At 41.4% G+C, this 21,792-nt stretch overlaps 1 protein-coding gene across 1 annotated transcript in view; it reads left to right on the top strand.

Annotated features, from left to right (window-relative positions):
* Positions 1-2,171: 2,171 nt before the first annotated feature.
* Gucy2f (guanylate cyclase 2F, retinal) overlaps positions 2,172-21,792 on the top strand; it is a 106,206-nt gene continuing 86,585 nt past the window's right edge. The window contains exon 1 of the mRNA XM_090326943.1: positions 2,172-2,901. Coding sequence (XP_090183069.1) covers positions 2,172-2,901 — 730 coding nt within the window. The remainder of the gene's footprint in view (positions 2,902-21,792) is intronic.

The following is a 21,792-nucleotide window of genomic DNA, read 5'->3' as shown; positions in this document are numbered from 1 at the left end:
CTGACAAACTAAATTAATTTTATTGTATCATAAGAAAAGTGGAGTTGCAAAAAAAAGTGGAGTTGCAAAGTAAAGCAAGGGGGGCAGGAGCAGGGACTAGTGGTAGAGGGCTTGCCTAGCATGTGCAAAGCCTGGGGTTCAATTCCTCGGTACCACATACATAGAAAAAGCTGGAAGTGGGGGTGTAGCCTAGTGGTAGAGTGCTTGCCTAGCATGTATGAATCCCTGGGTTCAATTCTTCAATAGCACATACTCAGAAAAAGCTGGAAGTGGCAGTGTGGCTCAAATGGCAGATCACTAGCCTTGAGCAACCTGTGTCCAAGAACAGTGCGCAGGCCCTGAGTTCAAGCTCTAGGCCTTGCAAAAAACAAAACAATACAAAACAAAAAGGAAAACAGAAAAAGAAAAGGGTGGAAGTTGAACTGTGGCATAAGTTTTAGAGCTCTAGCCTTGAGAAAGCTCAAAGGACAGTGCCCCGGTCCCGAGATCAAGCCCCAGGACTGGCAAAAAAGAAGGAAGGAAGGAAGGAAGAAAGGAAGGAAGGAAGGAAGGAAGGAAGGAAAGGAAGGAAGGAAGGAAGGAAGGAAGGAAGGAAGGAAGGAAGGAAGGGAGGAAGGAAGGAAGAAAAGTAAGAGTTAGACAAAGGATATCATAGGTTACCTAAAGAAGTCTCTTCACTGCTGACTTCATCAATTCCCATTTATTCTTTTGGTTATTGTGATATTATAATCCATGAACTTCTAGCTTTGTACTTTCTGAGAATTTACAGTTCAGCTTACTTGCCTTCTAAGTAGAATTTGTTGTTGATCATTTACCATCCTTAAAGTTTCTTTCTTTTTTTTTTTTGCCAGTCCTGGGCTTCAGCTCAGGGCCTGGGCATTGTCTTTGGGCTTTCTCAAGGCTAGAGCTCTACCACTCCCGGCTTTTTCCTATGTATGTGGTACCGAGGAACTGAATCCAGGTCTTCGTGCATGCTAGGCAAGCACTTTACCACTAGGCCAAACTCCCTGTCTAAGTTTCATCTTTTAATTGTAAAAGATTCTTGTCTCTTGGATATTTTTATTTTTCTGAACTCATTATAACCTCTTATATTGCTGACTGACCTTTAGGTATGGTGGGTTCTCAGCATTTTCTCTTTTACATAATTAATTCTGGAGAAATTTATCTTAATTCCTCTGGGTCTCTCATCATTTTACTGTTGTGCCTCCAAACGTGTCATCTTGCTTTTAGTCTTGCCTTATTCCAGTACATTCTCCACATTGTTCCTAGAATGATCCTTTAAAATTGAAATCAAATAATACTTTCTCTTTTCTTATAATTGCCATCTATAGGATTAAATGCTGATATCATGGCAGATATCATTGACTTAAGCAAAATGAATGATCTGCAATTCTGAGGATCTAACCTTGCACATATATCTTAAGCTCTGGTCTTTTTTTCACACATATTATTCTTTTTGTCTGGAAGCCTTTTAGTGCTCCTGTCTCCTCTCCCCTCTCCCCTCTCCCCTCTCATTTCTCCTCTCTCCCCTCTCCACTTCTCTCCCCTCCTGTCTCCTCCTCTCCCCTCCTCTCCTCTCCTCTTGGATCTGGATTTAGGTAATCTTTCCTGCCTGCCTCTGTCTGGGCTACCTCTGTCATAGCTATTCTTATTCAGCATTGCCATTATCTGTTTTCAGCCCTCTCTTGCTAATAGGACAGTACAGGGGAGAGAATGGGCATATTGAAAACTATAATAATGATCATAATATGACTACTACAATGCTCACATAGTCTTCCCAACACTATGAAGTGGGTGGATATTACTAACATTGAATCAGCATGATTTGTGGTGAATTGGATATGGGGAGCAGAGAAGGAGTTTCAATTTCAAGACTTCTTACTGAAGCAAGGGTACAAACAATGGATGGAGGTGACATGTATTGAGAGGTTTTAGCTGGGGAAAACTTTCAGTTCAGGAAAATGTCATTCTTTCATAAGTTCTATTTCTCGAAGCTTCGGAAACAGCATGATTAGCATCTAATCTTGCAGTTAGTATGCAGCACTTACAGAAAGTACTGTAACAAACTTTTTTCTCTGATTGACAGGCATTTGGAAACACCATTATTCACATCAACAGAGCAGAACAACTTTCCAGTATCTCAATATTAGCTTGCTGAAAGCAGGAGGGTTATGTTCCTGGGACCCTGGCTTTTGCCTCGCCTTATGTTCTGGTTTGTGGTTCCCAGAAGATTGTCGGGAAACTATGGCTTTACATCTTCCAGTCTCCAGGGATTCTTGTGCCTCCTGGTCCTTCCATCTCTCTTGCAGCAGGTGTGGGCACTGCCCTACAAGATAGGAATAGTGGGCCCTTGGACCTGTGATCCTTTGTTCTCCAAGGCCTTGCCTGAGGTTGCTGCTGCATTGGCAATTGAGAGAATCAACCGGGACCAACTGTTTGACCAGAGTCCCTCATTTGAATATGTGATTCTCAGTGAAGACTGCCAGACATCGAGGGCTCTCTCCAGTTTCATTTCCTACCACCAGATGGCCTCAGGATTTATTGGACCTGCCAATCCTGGCTACTGTGAAGCAGCCTCGCTCCTAGGAAACAGCTGGGACAAAGGGATTTTCTCCTGGGCTTGTGTGAATTATGAATTAGACAATAAGAATAACTACCCGACCTTTTCTAGGATACTCCCTTCTCCGATCCGAGTGCTTGTAACTGTCATGAAGTATTTCCAGTGGGCTCATGCTGGGGTCATTTCGTCGGATGAAGACATTTGGGTGCATACAGCCAATCAAGTGGCAAGTGCTCTTCGGAGCCGTGGCCTACCTGTAGGGGTCGTCCTGACTACAGGACAAGACAGCCAAAGCATTCAGAAGGCTCTTCAGGGGATTCGCCAGGCAGACGAAATTCGCAGTGAGTGTTTGCTCCTGACAGGGGTTTTAAATGCCACTTTGGTGGAAAATATGGCCATCCCAAAAGGTTTTCTGCATTCATGTTCGAGGTTAATACATGATTCCTTAATTCCTTATGCATTTATTCTCTTTCACACACAGTTAGACCCTAAAGCCCTGATTTCCATAGAGTATTTTAGAGATTCAATAGAGGTACAAAGCACTCAGAGGCAAAGGTAAGCCCTCGGTTGCTAGTTCTTCCTGTAAGTATCTAGGTGTGGAAGAATGGCATTAAAACTAGGTTAGCCACACATCCTGCCTGCTCTGAAGACCTCAGTGGTTTCGGGCTAGCCAAAGAGGGCCACTATCCTTGTGAGTTTTTCCTCTGTCCTGGTCAGTGAAAAGAGATTACCCTTCCCTGTCTTCTCAATACTTTCCTTTGTAGGTGCCCAGTGCTGTTGTGTAGTCACATCTCACTTGGATCCTGTCTTCTTTGGGAATCCCAAATGCCTCCTGTTTCATCCCTCTCCACAAAGCAGGGGTTTTCTCTCTGTAACATGTGCCTAATTGACATGGAGGGTACCTAGGTGATAAATGAAATCATACCAAAATCATAAGACTGACTAGACATTAGGGTATTTAGGGTATTTCCCTTTCCATGGAAGGTTTTATATTCAAAGAAGATTCTTGCATAAGGCATCTGGTTACACAAAAATATTTAATTTTCTAAAATAAATATCTCCAATGAAAGTTTGGTGGATGTGAGAGAGCAGTGTCCTTCCTGATTCTCTAGAAGGAGAGATTTTTTTTTTACTTACATCTATGGCAAGCCCATGTGACACTTTTTTTGGGTCAGTTGTGGGGCTTGCACTCTGGGTCTAGGCACTGTCCCTGAGTTCTGCAGCTCAAGGGTACTGCTCTACCCCTTGAGCCACAATGGACACTTCTGGTTTTCTGGTGGTTAATTAGAGAGAAGAGTCTCATGAACTTTACTTACCCAGCTGGCTTTAAACCATGATTCTCAGATCTCAGCCTGCTAAGTAACAAGGATTATAGGTGTGAGCCACAGCACCCAGCTTACACTTGCTTTTAATTATGTTTCTCTTAATTTTTATCTTTGTACCAGTACTGGGACCTGAACTTAGGGCCTGGGTGCTAAGCTTTTTGTCTCAAGTTTAGTGCTCTACCACTTTAAGCAGAAGCTCTACTTCTAGGTTTTTTTTGTACTTAATTAGAGATATGACTCTTAGGGACTTTCCTACTGCATGAGCTGGCTTTGAACCACAATCCTCAGATCTCAGCTTCCTAAGTAGCTAGGATTAGAGGTGTGAGTCATGAATGCCTAGCTGACTCTTAGATTTGTTAAATCTCCACTTTATCTTCCTTCAGAAGGGGCAGCAAAATTAATGGGGAGGCTGCTCATTTCCCCACTGCAGACACCCTACCACTTTAGGATAGATAGCTCAGAAACTACTTGTCAAACTGCTTGAATGATTAGTCTTGGTTCTAGTCATTTCCTTAACATAACTAAGGACTCCTTAGAGATCAGTACAACTTAGGCCTGGCTTGTAGTGAGAAACTCATTTTAAGTTTCAAGTGTTTCTAATATTGGACTTTAATTATGATCATTATGGGAGGATGAGGGCAAGAATAGTTTTAGAAATTATAGTAGCCTGCTTCCAACTCCAGTCTATAAGATCCTATAATGTTAAACAATCAGCATGGCTATTCAAAGCAGAGCACCAAAGTATGTAAACTATAAAATTATTTCCAGAAAGTATTCATCCCAAAAATAGGTGATCATATTGAGGATCATAACTTTATAATAAGTTATAAAGCTTTATGAAGCCCAAGTGTCTCTAGCAAGTTTACATTCCATGAGCGTTTCACATCCTTCCCTTTTAAAATAGTATACTTCAAAATGACATCTTGGCCCCCATGAAATTTTAAATAAATCTAGGCCCTGGAGCACCTTGGGCTGTCAGACAGAGGAATTAGTATCTAACACTTACCATCCGCAACACTTTTGAGGCAGAGAAGTAGGAAATATGCATACTATTGTTCTATCATTAGGAATCCATCCTTTAGACCAAGGGTTCTCACTCTGGCCATATACTAGAATTATCTGGACACCTTTGCAAAATAACTAGCTCCAGGGATTGTCATTGTCTATGCTGGAGTCCCAGCAAAGCTATTTTAAATCCCTTCCTAGGTGCTTATAAACCCCAGCTAGGTGTAAGATCCACTACTTTTGAGCTAATGAGACTGAATTTAAGTGTTGCCTATTTGACATGATCAGTTATTTTTCTCTTAATATATCTTTGTTTAGTCATAATATTTTCTTTGTAACAGTATGGATCAGTTCACTAGGGGATGGAAATTTTGTCCTTGATGGGCAAAAATCTAGAATAAAATGATTATGGAGCAAAGAAAGTCTCTGAGTTGTAAGGATTGCCCCACAATTTGGAGGAGGGGGGAAAGAAAATACTCTGCACAATAGGAATTTATAGTTCCTAAGAAAACTATGTATATTCAGGTGAGGCCTGCTGGGATCTCAGTGGTGTAAGTAAGAATGTGATTAGAGACGAGAGGGCAGGTAAACTGAGTTGTAGGTTGGTCTGGAACTGAGCATGATCTCAGGTAGCTCTTTATGCAACAGCCAAAGGAGTGTGTGGTACTCATAGTTGGCACTGCTAGGTGTTAGTATCTGAGGGCATGTCAACTTATGAGGAAGGTGTGGCAGTAGATGCTAAGGAAACCAAAATAGCTGTTAAAGAAAAATAGCACTTGTCCTCATTGTCCACTTGGTTATTTATTAAGGTCAAAGCCTTAGCCAGTAGAAACATAAGGAACAGGATCCAAGAAATGAATAAAAATAGAGTGCCGGGGTCTCCCGGCAGCAAATTGGGGTTCCTGAAATAAGGGGCAGGGACTGGAAAAATTAGAAGAGAGACAAACACATCGGGTCCAGGAGGTCTGCAGCCCAAGCAGAAACTGCCCCGTTTATTCTTAACACAAGGTTTTTATCCCCTCCGGAGACCAGGGCCCTCCCAGGTGTTACATCCAGATCGTTAATCAGGGAGCTGTTGAGGGTTACATTCATATGGTAAATCTCAGATCAATTGAACAGGAGAAGGCCAAAAAACAATGAGACAATCAAGCAATTATCTGATGCAAATCAAAGTACAGTTTGTTTCCACTCTTGCTCCCGACATATCCCCCGCCTTTATTTTAAAAGAAACACAAGTGCAATTTCTATTCTTTTCACTATCTCTAATATCTCATATCCTGTCTCACTTTCCAAAAATGACTGGTCCCTTCATCTAAAGGGGATAGATGGGCGGAGATTCGGCTTCTGTGACTTCTTCAAGCTGACTCAGGGGCGTTGTCTCTGTGCTTGACCAGGGACCTTAAAAAGCCTAGCCTGTTTATTAGGGATTGCAAGGATTAGATATCAGGAATAATAATTTACTCCAAACTAGAGATCATATTTGACATTTAACAACTGCACAAACCATCTTTGGCTACAATAGTGTAGTTACATAGCACCCATTTGCAAAAGCCTTTTCTTGATTGTCTGGGGAACTAAATTTCTGCAACCTTAACAATGCTTCAGTTGTCAGATCTAAACAGATTAATAGAGACACAAGTCTCAAATCCACAAACTTTTCCTGAATTTGTGGCTGGTGTCAAAAATAAATAGATAAATAAATAAATAAAAATTTTGCTCAATTAGGGCTTTAAACTATCCACTATCACAGAAGATTGACAAGTTCCTGCCCAGTTATGAAAGGCACGGGCATTAGTAAGGCATGCTTACAAACTATTCTATGACCTCCCGGCTCTGATTAATTTGATCGGCCAAGCACAAGTGACTAAGATCTGACACCATCTCTGCCATCCAAGCAGAGGCTTTCTGCGTCGTGTCCCAGTAGAGTTTCCCCACACAGGGATAAATGTCCCATTGGCAATTCACTTGCTTAGTTGCTGGACTTGAACTCAGGGCTTGGGCACTGTCCCTCAGCTCTCCAGCTCAAGGCTAGCACCCTGCCACTGTGAGTCCTGAGCTTGGTGCTTGAGTGCTGTCCCCCAGCTGTTCAGCTCAGAGCTAGCACTCTGCGGCTTCAAGCTCCAAAGCAACTCTGCCTTAATAGCACTCTGCTGCCAGATTAGACACCACAATCTCACAGGGACTTTGCTTTGCCCGGGGTTGGCTCAAAACTGCAGTTTTCAGATCAGTGAGTCCTACGAACGGCCATGTATCTCCAATAGAGCAACAAGGTGGTAGACACAGAAATAGTCTCTAAGCATGAGCTTACCTAGAACCTGGAAAAGGCCAAAGTTACATCTGAATAAGGATTGCTGTTCTTCTCCAATGGGCTAGCTGGAAGTTACAAGAGCAAGCTGAAATAGCAATTAAGCAATTACTTTGGTAGTCCTGATTTTCCTTTTCTCTCTTTCTTTAAACATATAAGACAACTTCACTTTCAAATATTGTTTAGAAACCCATTTCCAATGTTCTTAATAACTTTTACTGATACTGGCTTAAACAATTAACACCTTAGCCTTTATTTGCAATTGAAAAACCTTTAAGGGCACAAAGAGCTCCTGCCCTCAGGCCCCCTAGGGCCCAAGGCACTCCTCTTGCCTTTTAGAAAAAAGGGGCTCTTATGCAGTTTAGATTACTGTCTAAAACTCCAACGACAGTTTAAACTCAAATAACAGTTTTTCCCTAATGCAAGAACTATAGACATCAGTGCACCAAAAGTCCAAGTCTGGACTTAGTTTTCTTCCTTTTTAACATTCCTTTAAAATACTAATCACATTATCCACATTTTACCATCAGATTTCTAGTGTCAGTTTGCAAGAAAGGACAGGCAAAGTTTCTGACGTTAATGAACAATTTTACATTTAAATCTCTAATACATGTTTCCAAACTTTAACTTAAAGTAATAAATCCCAAATTCCCTAACACCTCTGAGCTGAACAGGATACAATGTTTACAATGTAAACAGCTGTATGCCCTGCAATAAAATGCAGATTTCAGGATCTAGAAAAATATTTACCAGTTTTTCTTTAAGACAACACAATAATTCTTTGAGACATTGTAAAACATCCAAACCTAATATTTTTCTTGAAGTTTTAAGCTTAGATTTACCCAATTGTCTTTGTGTTTAAGTATAAATTTATCCTTTTTTTTTTTTTTTTTTTTTTTTTTTTTTTTTTTTTTTTTTCAGCATGCTGACAATTTAACCTTGAACATGTTCACTCACTCATTCACACACATTCATACTCAAAGATCATAAAGCGCGCAAAATTAATATCGGCCGTTCAATTTCCGGAAGTTTGTGTCAAGAGAGTTTTGCCAATTTTACTCTTACAGGTGAGAACCAGGTTCGAAACAAAACTTTTTGCAAGGCAGCTTAGCTGGAATTTATTTTTCCAGGGCTTGTTACAACTGCAGACATGGGGGAGCGGCCATGCTAGGCCCAGAAATGTTCAAATAAATAACAAGGATGTGTGCTTGAGTACGCACAGAAAAACCATAAGGACCCACACTTAGAAATGGTACCAATTTTAAAGACAAAAACTGGACAAAGAAAAATATGTAACATGAACAAGACAGAGAAGCGGAGACTTTTAAATAATCAGACATTGACATATAACAAGAAAATTGGACTCAATCAGATACACTTAACAGCTAATTTTAGATTTAGACATGTCTTGCTGGTGGGACTCTCAGGTATGCCTTGATATTGACAAGAAACTCAGAAGGGGAAGGGGGGTCAAGGCGTCCCTTGACCACCCAGGCCTCTATTTTAGGCCCACAGTGCACCCCTTTTTTTTTTTTTTTTTTTTTTTTTTTTTTTTTTTTTTTTTTTTATAAAATAAAATAAAATAGAATAAAAAAATAAAACAAAACACAGACATACAGGGGGTCGGCCGACTTCTACTTACCTCTGGAGGCCTTTGCTTTTCACCTGGGCATCTTTTACAAAAAAGGTTATTAAGAAGAGGGATGGTAAAGACAAAATAATGTCACATATTAAATTGTGTAGAGTCAATGAATATGTTAAAAGGTCCCTACATAATAGTAAAAGGAGGAGAAACACAGCTCATATGAATGTGTGGAACAAGTGGATCAGTAGCAGTCCCAATAGACATGCACAAATAACTCAGGTCCTTTCCACGTCGCAGGATGCACCACTGGAGGGTTGGGGGTGTAGGCCCAGTGAGTCGCTGCTTGGATGGCCACTGTCACTCTCCACGATCCGAACGCAGCGTTCAGGCAGCCAGCGGGCGTCATTTTCTCCTTGTGAAAAAACACATACATGCCCTCGACCCCAGGTTAGAACAGGATCGGGTCCATGCCAAGCACCAGTTAGGGGATCCTTCCACTTTACTAAGGCAAAAGCACGCTGCTCTCTTTTTTCCCAGAATCGCTGAGCAGCAGATAAATTATTTGAATCCAAATTCAAAAAATTTAAAACAAATAAAGCATGATTAAGTATATTCACAGGGGTAGCGGGATACGACTCCCCTTTCTGTATTTTAGCAATTTGATGTTTTAATAATCCATTAGCTCTCTCCACGATGCCTTGACCTTGAGGATTGTAAGGAATGCCTGTAATATGAGTGATATTATAGGAACGGCAGAAGGATTGAAATGCTCGGCTTGCATAGCCAGGGCCATTATCTGTTTTTATTTGCGAGGGAATCCCCATCACAGCAAAGCATCGAATGCAGTGAGAAATACAATGTTTAGTGGCTTCCCCAGCAAGGGGGGTGGCCAAGATAAAATTAGAATAAGTATCTACAGTAACATGAACATATTTTAATCGGCCAAATGATGGAACATGCGTGACATCCATCTGCCAAATGTGATTAGAAAGCAGTCCTCGTGGATTTATACCTAAATGGGGGGCTGGTGAAAAAGGGACACAGTTGGAACAAGTCTTAACTATTTGCCTCGCTGCCTCCCTAGATAATTTGAACTGTCGGCGCAAGGCTCGACTGTTTTGATGGTGGATGGCATGTGACTGCTTAGCAAGTTCAACCTGAGTTAAGTAAACTCTGGTGGCAGAGTCAGTGACCGCATTGCCTTCACTTAAAGGGCCAGGAAGATTAGTGTGAGCTCGAACAAAGCCAAAAAAACAGGGGTGGTTGCGAGAACAAAGCAGAGTTTGTATTTGGCGAAATTGGGTCTGAATATTGGAGTTAGTAGTTCCAATAAAGGGAACAGTTTCTATGACTTGAAGAGCACGAATTACATATTGACTGTCTGAGTATAAGTTAAAGGGCTCGTCTTGTAACAGGACGAGTGCCTGTAAAACAGCCTCTAACTCCACCTCTTGGGCGGAGGAAAAACCTGTAGCCCAAGATTGAGTTTTCCCATTAATGGTCAAAGCAGCCGTTCCATTTGAGGATCCATCTGTAAATACCAAAGCGGCAGAAGATAAAGGCGAGGCCTGTACTGTGGAAGGAAATAGAAACGTATGACACGCAGCAAATTGGAGAAGTTTGTTAGACGGGTAGTGATGCAAAATTTTTCCCGTATAATTGGCCCAAGCAATGGCCCAAGGATCGCAATGGGCGAATAGCCAATCTTGTTGTTGTAAATTATATGGGACACAGATAAAATGAGGTTCCTGACCTAAATATTTACGGGAATCCACTCGGCACATGTGTATCAGATTAGCTACCAATTCGTAGTAGGGGGTCAGCACTTTGCCGGGTGTTGATGGTAGATAAAGCCATAAAAGTGGGCCATCCTGCCACAATACAGCAGTTGGGGAGTGAGAAGTAGCTAAAATGTAAACTCCCCAGGGTTTAGAATAGTCACAATAGGTCATTTGTTGTTGGGAAATTGCCTTTTCTACAATTTGGATGGCCCTCCTGGCGTCAGGATTTAATTCGCGCAAGGATGTAGGGTTGGTATCTCCTTTTAAGAGATCAAAGAGGGGTTTTAACTCTCCTGTGGAGAGCTTTAGATAAGGCCGAAGCCAATTTATATCTCCTAAGAATTGCTGAAAATCATGAAGAGTTCTTAAGTGTGAAGTTTTTAATTGTATTTTCTGGCTTTTAAAATAGTGTGGGCCTAATATATGGCCTAGATATGTAAAAGGCGGGTGTTCCTGAACCTTTTCAGCTGCTATTACAAGGCCAAAGAGGCTCAGATCCTGCTTTAGTTGTCCAAAGGCTTGTCGTACGACGATAGGGTCAGAACAAGCCAGCAAGATGTCATCCATATAATGAACAATATAAACAGAAGAAAATTTTTCACGAGTGGAAGAAATGGCTCTAGCCACAAAACTTTGACATAAAGTTGGGCTATTTGCCATGCCCTGTGGGAGCACAAGCCAGTGATATCGCTTCATGGGTTCTTTAAAATTAACAGAGGGGACACTGAAGGCAAAGCGCTTACAGTCTTGAGGCGCCAGGGGTATAGTATAGAAACAATCTTTCAAATCTATAATAATCTTATAAGTATCCTTTGGGATTGCCATGGGTGAAGGCAAGCCAGGCTGTAGGGCCCCCATCAGTTCCATTGTGGCATTTATTTTTCTCAAATCCTGTAACAGCCTCCATTTACCTGACTTTTTCTTTATAACAAAAATTGGAGAATTCCATGGAGAGTTAGAAGGGGCCACATGCCCCAAATCCAGCTGCTCCTGTACCAGCTGCTGTACTGCAATGATCTTTTCTAGTGAAAGAGGCCACTGTTCAACCCATACCGGTCGTTCAGAGAGCCAATTTATGGGATCAGCATGAGGGGGAGGGCAAACGACAGCTCCCGTCAAGGGATACCCCAATCCTTGTCTCGTAGGGTGAGACTGGGGTTGGAGTGGCTCTAGCTCCCCCTGTGCTGCTCGGCCTAGTCCCCTAAAGGGGAGGAGGCCTTGATCAAGTAACTGCTTAGTGACCGCAGCACTAGGACTAAACATATACACTCCCATTTTTTCCATGATATCACGACCCCATAAATTAATTGGCAGATGATCCAAGACAAATGGCTGAAAGTGACCAGAGTGCCCTTCCTCATCTCTCCAAACAAGGATCGCACTGCTCTGCTGTGGGTCAGTTGCTTGCCCAACCCCCTGTAGGGAAGTCATAGAGGTTGTCAGGGGCCATTGGGCTGGCCAATGTTTTTTAGATATCACAGACACATCTGCTCCAGTGTCTAATATTCCTTTAAAGGGCTTTTCTTGTATAAATATAGTCATCTCAGGCCTCTCTTGTTTTATGCTTTGTACCCAATAGATATCAGAAGATCTAAATCCTCTCTGTCCACATGGGGAATTAGCAGTCTCCCCGGGAGGTAAAGGCACAAGTATTAATTGTGCTAATTTTTGACCGGCTGGGATCGATACCACGTGTTTCGGGGCAGAGGCCATAACTTTGATTTCTCCAGTAAAATCCTGGTCAATTTTGCCAGGTGTAATCTGTATCCCTTTAAGGGCTGAGCTACTTCGCCCTAACAGCAATCCAGCCACTCCCGGGGGAAGGGGGCCGAAGACCCCCGTGGGGAGAGCTTGTGTCCCCATCTCTGGGGTCAATACTGAGCAGGTGGAGGAACAGAGGTCCAATCCTGCACTTCCTGGGGTGGCACGGAGGAGGCCGGAGACTGATCTTGGGGGGTTGTTAGAAGATGCACTTGTGGCCGAGAAGAGGGAGGGACTGCCCCATGGTTTTGCGGGGCCAGGGGCTGGCCCCTCCTCCAGTTTCCCGAAAGCGGGCGGCCATTGCGATCTGTTCTTGACCTGCAATCTTTAGCCCAGTGCTTCCCTTTACCACAGCGTGGACATGTGCCAGGTGATTTTTCTCTCTTTTGCCTGGCCTGGCGTGGGCATTGCGTCATCCAATGTCCTATTTGTCCACAAGAAAAGCAACGCCCTGGGGGTCTAGCATCCCGAGAATGCCGCTGACCTCTATATTTTAGAGACTCAGTAACAGTCTTTCCTTGAGGAGCGGCGGCTAAAGTAAGGCCTTGTACATGGGAGGGTCCAATATCAGCACACAGTGAAATAAAGTCCGTGATTCCTCCCTTATTCCTATGGGGTCTGATAGCCGCCTGACAGGCGGCGTTGGCATTTTCATAGGCTATGTGTCTAACTATATTCTCCCTTGCATTCTCATCTTGTACTAGGCAGTCTGCAGTCTCCATTAATCGAGACAAAAATTCTAGATAAGGTTCATTCGGTCCCTGTTTAACTTCTACTAGATTTTTTGTACGATTGGAATTGCGTAACTTTTTCCAAGCCTCTCTCGCCGCAGCATTTATTTGTAAATAGGCCTCCTTTGCATAACCCAATTGATCTTCGGTGTTTTTATAGGTTCCCTCTCCTAACAACTGATCAACAGTGTAAGGCAGGTTCTTAGACCTATTTGTTTCAATTTTAGCCCGACACTGTGCAGTGAACTCTGTCTCCCATAATAAGTACTCTCCTGCACTAAGGCATGCTCTGGCAAGCCGCTTCCAGTCATTTGGGCATGCAATACCAGCACATGCGGCCTCCAATATTACTTGAGTAAAAGGGGCAGTTGGCCCATATTGGGAGCAGGCATTTTTTAAATCCTGTAATAGTTTAACAGGAACAGGCTGATGGTGTACTTGTTCATCATGATCAACTGAACTAGGGAAGCATCGAGGCCCTGAAATACCTTCCCTCTCTCTAGCAGCCTGAGTCAGGTTTAATTGCGATGCACTGTGCCTGGTTGTAGTGCCTGTTAAAAGGGACTTGTTGCTAGGGCCTTTAGGCTTGCCTAAAGGTTGAGAAAGGGGTTGAGGCCGTAAGGCTGCAGCCGGAGGCGGTGGGTGTGAGGGGTAAGGTTTAGAATCAGACACCATAGTGGCCTGAGGGTCATATTTCTTTCCTACTTCTGAGGGGGCTCTCTGCTCTGTCCCCATTTTCGATAGAAAATGTAGGATTTCTTCTAACTTCTTCTCCATCGTAGCCATTCGGCCCTCCATTGACTCATCATAACTTTCCTCCTTGGTATTCAAACCTGAATTCTGATACTCAATATCTACTGGTTGTTGTTCCGTTTGCAAGATCTCATTTAGACTCTCTTGGGCTGCGGCATATGGCTCAGCCTCAGGTTCTTCAGAAGGGTCCTTTAACTCATAAAGTTCCCTTAATTCAAGATTAAATTCAGCATCCTCATGTAGAGGATCTATGTATTTACTTACTAAATTCCATACAGTAGTAGCCTCTATTGGGGTCTTTTCGGGGCCATATACCTCATAATAATCTTTAATTCTTTCTCCTATCCGCTGCCAGGCTTTTTGGAATGCCTCCTCTACAGACCTCGGGCATGCTTCCTCGAGAAACTGTAGGAAGCTCTGAAGCACCCCCTCTTCCACCCACGTTCCGTGGGCTTCAAATAGGCCTGTTAAGATCGGTAGAAATAACTCATGGCTATTAGCTTGACCCATAATTATTACTCCTGACTATACTCTCTTAATAGTCCTACGATGTGTTACTCACCACAGGGAGGGGTCCTTCACCTTCGTCCCAGATTTTCAGGGTCCCTGTTCAGGCGCCAGATGCCGGGGTCTCCCGGCAGCAAATTGGGGTTCCTGAAATAAGGGGCAGGGACTGGAAAAATTAGAAGAGAGACAAACACATCGGGTCCAGGAGGTCTGCAGCCCAAGCAGAAACTGCCCCGTTTATTCTTAACACAAGGTTTTTATCCCCTCCGGAGACCAGGGCCCTCCCAGGTGTTACATCCAGATCGTTAATCAGGGAGCTGTTGAGGGTTACATTCATATGGTAAATCTCAGATCAATTGAACAGGAGAAGGCCAAAAAACAATGAGACAATCAAGCAATTATCTGATGCAAATCAAAGTACAGTTTGTTTCCACTCTTGCTCCCGACAATAGAGCATTGAGCATGTCAAAGGACACAACCAACAAGCTAAAAGACAGCCTATAAAATGGGAGATGCCAGTTATGCATCAGACAATAGCCCAATATTCAGAGAACTTCAATATTGAAGCTTAAAAAAACCCTCATTTGTAATAATTAGTACACATGTAGGATTCTCCTAGCAGAGAATCACAATAGCTCAAAAGCTATGTTCATAAAGGATGAAACTAAACGAATGAACTCTAGGATATGAAACAAGAGGTTTATGTTTGTGATTGTTGTTCCTAACCTACTATGTGAAGTTATTTCTGTTCTCTTTATTTTCCATTTATGGTTAATCTCATGTGGTTACCGTATCTGACCTTGTTACCTAGTATACTGTATATACATTTATTTGTATATTTGATATAGGGAAGGGAAGGGGGAAAACAAGATGATTTCGAGGGGGTGGAGGGAGGGAAAGGAGGACAAAAACATGAGGAGGGGTATCAATGTGTGAGAAGTAATGCACCTACTATCTGGCGAATGTAACTGTAACCCCTCTATACATTAACCTAACAATAAAATACAATAAAAAACCCTCAACAAATAAAAAAGAAATAGAGCATCAGGACTCTTGCCAAGTGTCCTATGATCCAGGGTACATTAGAAAACTGGAGATCAGGTGAAAAAGTCAGAAGCCAGTGAGTGTAGATTGGACCAACATCACAATGAAGGAGGCTGCAAAATACCAGGCACAGCATATATCAAATCAAATCTCTAGCAGAGCATCCAACTCCTCTCAACTGTTAGGGTTAAAGCTGCCAAGTATTCCTAGCTGTTATCTATTCTGAGTGAGAACTGTAAGGGTACTGAGATTTTTGTTATCTCCACTAAGAAGGGCTGAGGAAAGCAAAGCTTAACTTCGTCCTATTTTGATAGCTATGAGGCTACTTCTTATCATTCTAGATGCCCATGGAAACTTTCATAGAAGGAGAAGAAGAACAGGCCATTAGTAGTGGTTGGTGTGTGGCTTCTGTTATTGAAAATCAGTGTTTTCAATTCAGATATTGTACTGATACTTTCCTAATGTTACAGGAAATACTTTTCTTAGCAATAAGACTAAGTACAAAAACAATAGTAAATAAATCATAATAGCACCAATAATAAAGTTCCAAACTCTTGGGAAGGAAAGCAACAGAAACGTTATTAGATATTGGGCCATAGAGACTGTTAGGGGGGCCTGCTCATTTGTTCTCTTTCTGTGCACCACTGCAGGAGGCTCTTCCCTAGAAGTTCTCGCCCAGCACCTGAAACCCAGGGGCAGTGGGAGATCACCAGGCTCTGAAGTCACTTCCACATCCCCCTCATCTACACCATAAGCCCCATCTCAGCACACCTCCATCTGGTGTGGGCTGGTGGTTTGGTTCTCCTAATAAACTCTCTTCTGCCTGAATAGCATGGAGGTCTCCTTTCACTGGACCTTACAGAGACTGCTTCTCTTGTGAACAGCACTCTACAGAAATGTACACACGCTTTATCTCCTTTGTTATATCTCAAGATTGTCCAGGATATACTTTAATGATCACATTTCACAACATTGATGAGTCTCATAATAAGTAGAGTGGCGTAGGCTTTATTAACACCAGAAAATAAGTAAGTGAGATCTCAGAGCAGGGGAGTTCAGCTTCTTCTTGGTTGTCGTAAACCTTTGGATCAATTGTCAATTGTCATTTCAGAAAAAAAAATGACTTAGGATAGACATTGGTCAAAGATAAAAGCCTCAGCTTCCAGTCAGAGCAACTATATGAAATTATGTAGGTTTTGCCCTGCATAAAGAAACATGACTGAGTGGGCATGAGGGCCCAAATCCCTTCCACTCTCTGCTCCTCCAACCATAAGTCCTGCTGGAGGCTTTTGTCCAGTTGCACAAAGGAGCATTCACTCCCCAAGCAGAGCACCTGTGGGATTGCATTCATCCAGGAGGGGTTACTTTTCTTATTTTTACAAAGGCTAGCAGGAGGCCCTACCTCCAGTTCTATAGAGAACTTTTCAAATGGCTATTTCAAGCCCTCCTGTCTTCTCACCTTTTTCCCTATCAGCCCTCTGCTGGGCTGATTGTGAATTCCTTTCAATTTGAGCTTCTCAGAGTATTGGACCATGTGGGGCTTCATTTAAATCCTCCCAAATTGGAAATACTTCATTACAATGTGACATAGAATTGTCTTTTCTTTTTTGTCTCCAAAATCAGATACCTTATTCCTATCATAATATTGGAAATTAGGCTAACTTCTTTCTACCTATCCAAAATTCTTATCCATAAACAACAATGATAATAGCTAATATTTACCAAGATTTATTATATGCTAAGTCACTTTGCAATGGTATTCATGGGTAATTTTATTCAATTCCTGCAATGAATGCTGCTTACCAATTTTATAAATAAAACTTCTAAGGCCAAGAGGTCAAATAATTTTCCCAACATCACACAGTTAGGGAATGGGAAATATGGGATTATATAGTCAGGTTGGTCTAAAGCATAGCTCACAAATCAGAGTCTGTACTACAATTTCCTGAAGGGTTTTTTAAAAATGTATCATTGGTTCTCCAGAGTTTCTGACTCAGGTGGGGGTGGGGTGGCGGGAGAGGGACTACAAGATTTATATTTCTTACAATTTCTCAAGTGATATTGATAGATTAGGGACCACAATTTGATAACTGGATTATTGAAAGAGCTATACTCTACTGCATCCTGCCCTTTTGGGAATATGCTGTTAAAGTATGCTCACTTGAAGCCAGGCAATGGTGGCTTATGCCTGTAGTATTAGTTACTCAGAAGGATCATGATTTAAAGCCAGTCCAGACAAGAAAGCCTGTGAGACTCTTATCTCCAATTAACCACCAGAAAAATCAGAAGTGGAATTGTGGCTCAAGTGGTAAAGTGCTAGTCTTGAGTGAAAGAGCTCAGGATAAGTGCCCAGGCCCTGAGTTCACACACCATGACCAAAAAGAAAGGCATGGTCACTTGAGATTGTGTGTTCTCTATATGACACATAATTCAACCCTTCTGTTTTTCTTCATTTTTGGGTCTGAAATTCTTACTGATTAATTTATTTGAAATGCCTTGCGGTAAACTAGGCATAGGTTCTGTTTTACTGTAGTAATACCAACAACAACAACAACAATAATAATAATAATAGTAATATTATGGCCAAAAGTCTTAATGTTTATGAAGAATTTGATGTAAAAATTGGTATAAACAAATTTAAGTAAATACAGAGGATGACAATTCGTTTTGTTTGAATGGGTCCACTATCAGTAATGATCAAACTATTGAAGACTCAGTATAAGAGAAGCCTCTAAACATTGAGGCTTCTTTTACTTAACAGGGTTCATCAATAGTAGCAGCCTAGGAGAAACTGCAGAGGCCTATGTTGAAAAATATGGAGAAATATTTAAAATTTATTCAATGCTGGGTAGAAATGTGCATGCAATAAATGCAGTTGGAATACAGATTTTACTAGGCATGGAAAAATAAAAACATGTTCTCTTACAAGCAGAATAGTCATGGAATGTAATAATGTCTGTTTTCTTTCTGAGCTGCTTGGACCAGTTCAACACTGGCAGAAGTGGACTAGTTCAACACTGGCAGAAGTTGAGTAGTGGTAGCTACAGAATTTCAGGCTGAATATGTGTGGGACTTCCTCAATTGACAAAAAAATGGCATGCGTTGCTTAGTGCAATGCTTTTAAAATGAATTGACTCACACTAAGGGGCAGGAACTGGAAAGCATTTATATGCCAGAGTTTCCAACACGCATTTTACATAGCCATTTTATAAACAAAGTGAAAGAACACTGAGGGGAAGAGGATATGAATCTACTTTTACAATATGGATGGATAGAGGTGAATTCTGGGAAAAGAGAGACTTAGGGAAAAAATTGTATATTCCCTCATCCCTCCACTGATCTGTCCTCTCTTCACTCTCAGCAATTTTTAAAACGCACTTCAGTGCAAGTACATAAAATGTTTAAGAAGAAGATGAAGGGCAATTAAAATGGAGGGTTTCTATACCAATGCAAGCAATATTGAAGGCCAACAAGTATGAATATGACTCTTAAAGAAAACTCTTCAGCTCTAGTGAAACCATTCTATCTCACAAGGTGTGAGACCAGGCACAATTTCCTCTGCATGGGACTCCATAGGAAAAACTGTGAGAGAAAAAAATGAGTTTTGTACTTTGAGGAACACAAGTCATCTGTCTTAAGGAAATACCAGATAGAGTAATGAAATATAGGAAGAAAAATAAGAGTTGAGTGACTTAGGAATTGCGTTTTCCTGGAATTTCATGACATTTCCTGCTAGTAGTATTGAAGATGAAGACATAACTGCCAGACAACTCAAACGGGGCTCAGGTAGCCTAGAGAAATTGTGAATATCATATCCTGGTGAGAAGCAATCTTAGGAGTGTGTATTTCCTAGCCCTTGTTTTGGCTATAGAACAATTTGGCTGTTAACAATCAGAAAAGGAAGTTACAAATTGGTATTATTTGGTGACCACCTGTTGACCCAAGCCTTGTCTAAGATTTAAGGTATCTGTCTATTAATCCTTTCCTGACAATAACAAATCCCATTTTAATGAATGTAATTTTCAGATAATAAAGCTGTTTAGTAACACCATCTTGTAGAACAGATGAATCCATAAATCCTTGTTCATGAAGCATTCAATCTTTTAAATTAAGATGCTGTTGTTTTAATTCAGTATTTATGCTTTCTATTTTAATTATGCTCAATGGCTAGATCTTGCCATGCCAGAGAGAGAGAGAGAGGCAGAGAGGGGGGGGTTGGGGGAGAGAAGGGAGAGAGAGAGAGAGGTTGATCATTCAGGTTGGGGTAGATAGTCTCAAAGAGTCTTTCCAGTTATAAAAATGTAGGGCTGGGAGCTTGGCCTAGTGATAGAGTGCTTCTCTAGCATGCATGAAGACCTGGTTTAGACTCCTCGGTACCACATACATAGAAAAGCCAGAAGTGGTGCTATAGCTCAAGTGGTAGAGTGCTAGCCTTGAGGAAAGCCCAAGGACAATGCTCAGGCCCTGAGTTCAAGCCCCAGGACTGGCAAAAACAATGGGACTGTTTATCTAAAATGATATAAGTATAGGGCAATAAAAGAAAAATTAAGAGGAGAAAGGTCTTATGTAAGTTACTGAACCAAACATCTCAAGATGTCTATGAAAAACACACAAGTACAAATCTCCTCCTCCTAACAAATCTGTTAGCATGCAAGAATTTATGTAAATAGCAATTTTGTGTGCATAATGTATACCAGGATGCAGAGATAAATACTATATCTGACTTCAGGAAGCTCATAGTTTCATAGTAGGAACTCACATAGATAAATGCAATATATCTTGTCGAGGAAATGATAAAAGTTATTTCAGGGAATAGTGAGGACTCTAATCCAGTTTTCCTGGAAAACAATGAGTCAGATGGAATCATGAGTTCAGGAAATTTATTGGTTGAATACTTTCAACGGTAATACCTGTGAGGGAGAGAGAGTGGGCAAATTGGGAAGAAAACTGCACTTCAATGCTGTCAAAACAAAGACTTCATCTAATCCTACACAGAGTTCTGGAGTTGACATGAGCCTTCAATATTGTCCAGAACGGACATAAGTCTTTCTGACTCCATGGAAAATAGTCACTAGGTACAGTGAAACCCAAAGAAAAGGGTACAGTGTGGTAATAAAACTTTAACCACCATCTCCCTCAAGGGAGGGGTTTGTAGTGTTTGCTGATTTCCATTGTGTAATCATTACTCTCACGACCAATTTCAATCCACTAAAATGATACTAACATGCTCAAAGTACCCTGAAAAATTAAACACAGTCTCTTATGAATCAGCTCAAGCCAACCCTAGCACATGGGTGAAGACATGTGACCTTGGGCAAGACAAGTCTCTTCAGTTGAGGGTAATTCTCAGTGAGTTATTTGCTACTGGTTGCTAAAATTCCCAGCAGGTAGGGGAGTGAGTGCTTCAGTGTGTGTCTGAATGGTACATTGTAGTAGCATCCTCTACGCACAATGAAGTATTTGCTATATTTCAACCAACACAAAGGACTTAGCTCTATTTAACATTTTCCACACAGCAAATAATTTTCATATCCTCTAAGGAAATTGAATGGCATTGTATTAAGTAACCTTGATCAAGTCATTTAATCTGCCTAAGTAGAAGAAGTATGTGAATACTGACTCACATGCCAAGAATGCTATAAGATAAACTGGCCGGTGAAAGCATACTGCGTAGCTCATTTGCTCTTCTTAACAGGACTGTGACTAGGCTACTATGACCCAGTTCACGTTTAATTGTATAGCCTAGTACAAATAGTGACACCGCAGTCCTAGCTTCTTGTTCTGAATCTGACTCTTGCCGTATAAATTCTCCCTGACATTACCTCTTCCCGTTTTACGATATGTCATTATGAACAGTTGAGTTTTAATACTGTTTGGCTCATAGACTAGCTCCAAAGATATCCTTAGAGAATTTTAAAGTATGTCTAAGCATCAGAATGCATATGAAACCTCTTACGGTAATTATTTTGAAGGAGCTAATGGTCATTTGAAAACTCAGTTTATGCTGTGTTCTGGGATGGAGAGGGTGTGGGTGTATGTGTGCTATTTGAAGCAATTTTATAACTTACTAGTTACTTTGAAAAAATAAATGATACCAGCCATTGCTCCAAAAGGAAAGTTTTTCAGAGTATTTAACAAGTACAGAAACAGGTTTTTGAAAATAGATGAAGCAATATGCCTAGGACTACTCAGTGAATGTACTTGGGCACCCTTAGCTCCTGAGATTAAAGGTTCCATGTAAGCATGTATAATTAATATTTACCAATGGCAATAGGACTTTTGCCTTTCTTCAAGGAGCTCAGAACAGTTGCCAGGCATTATCTAATTAAACTACTCAATGTACCTGTGAAATGCACTGGAATCTACGTTTTAAAGATGTGGGCACTGAAGCACAAGTAGGCTTGTACTAAACTCATTTAGCATGCCAAAGAAATT

The sequence above is a fragment of the Megascapheus bottae genome, chromosome X (assembly GCF_031878675.1).
Source record: "Megascapheus bottae isolate mThoBot1 chromosome X, mThoBot2.hap1, whole genome shotgun sequence".
Taxonomy (NCBI): domain Eukaryota; kingdom Metazoa; phylum Chordata; class Mammalia; order Rodentia; family Geomyidae; genus Megascapheus; species Megascapheus bottae.
This window is presented reverse-complemented; position numbering and strand designations above follow the sequence as displayed.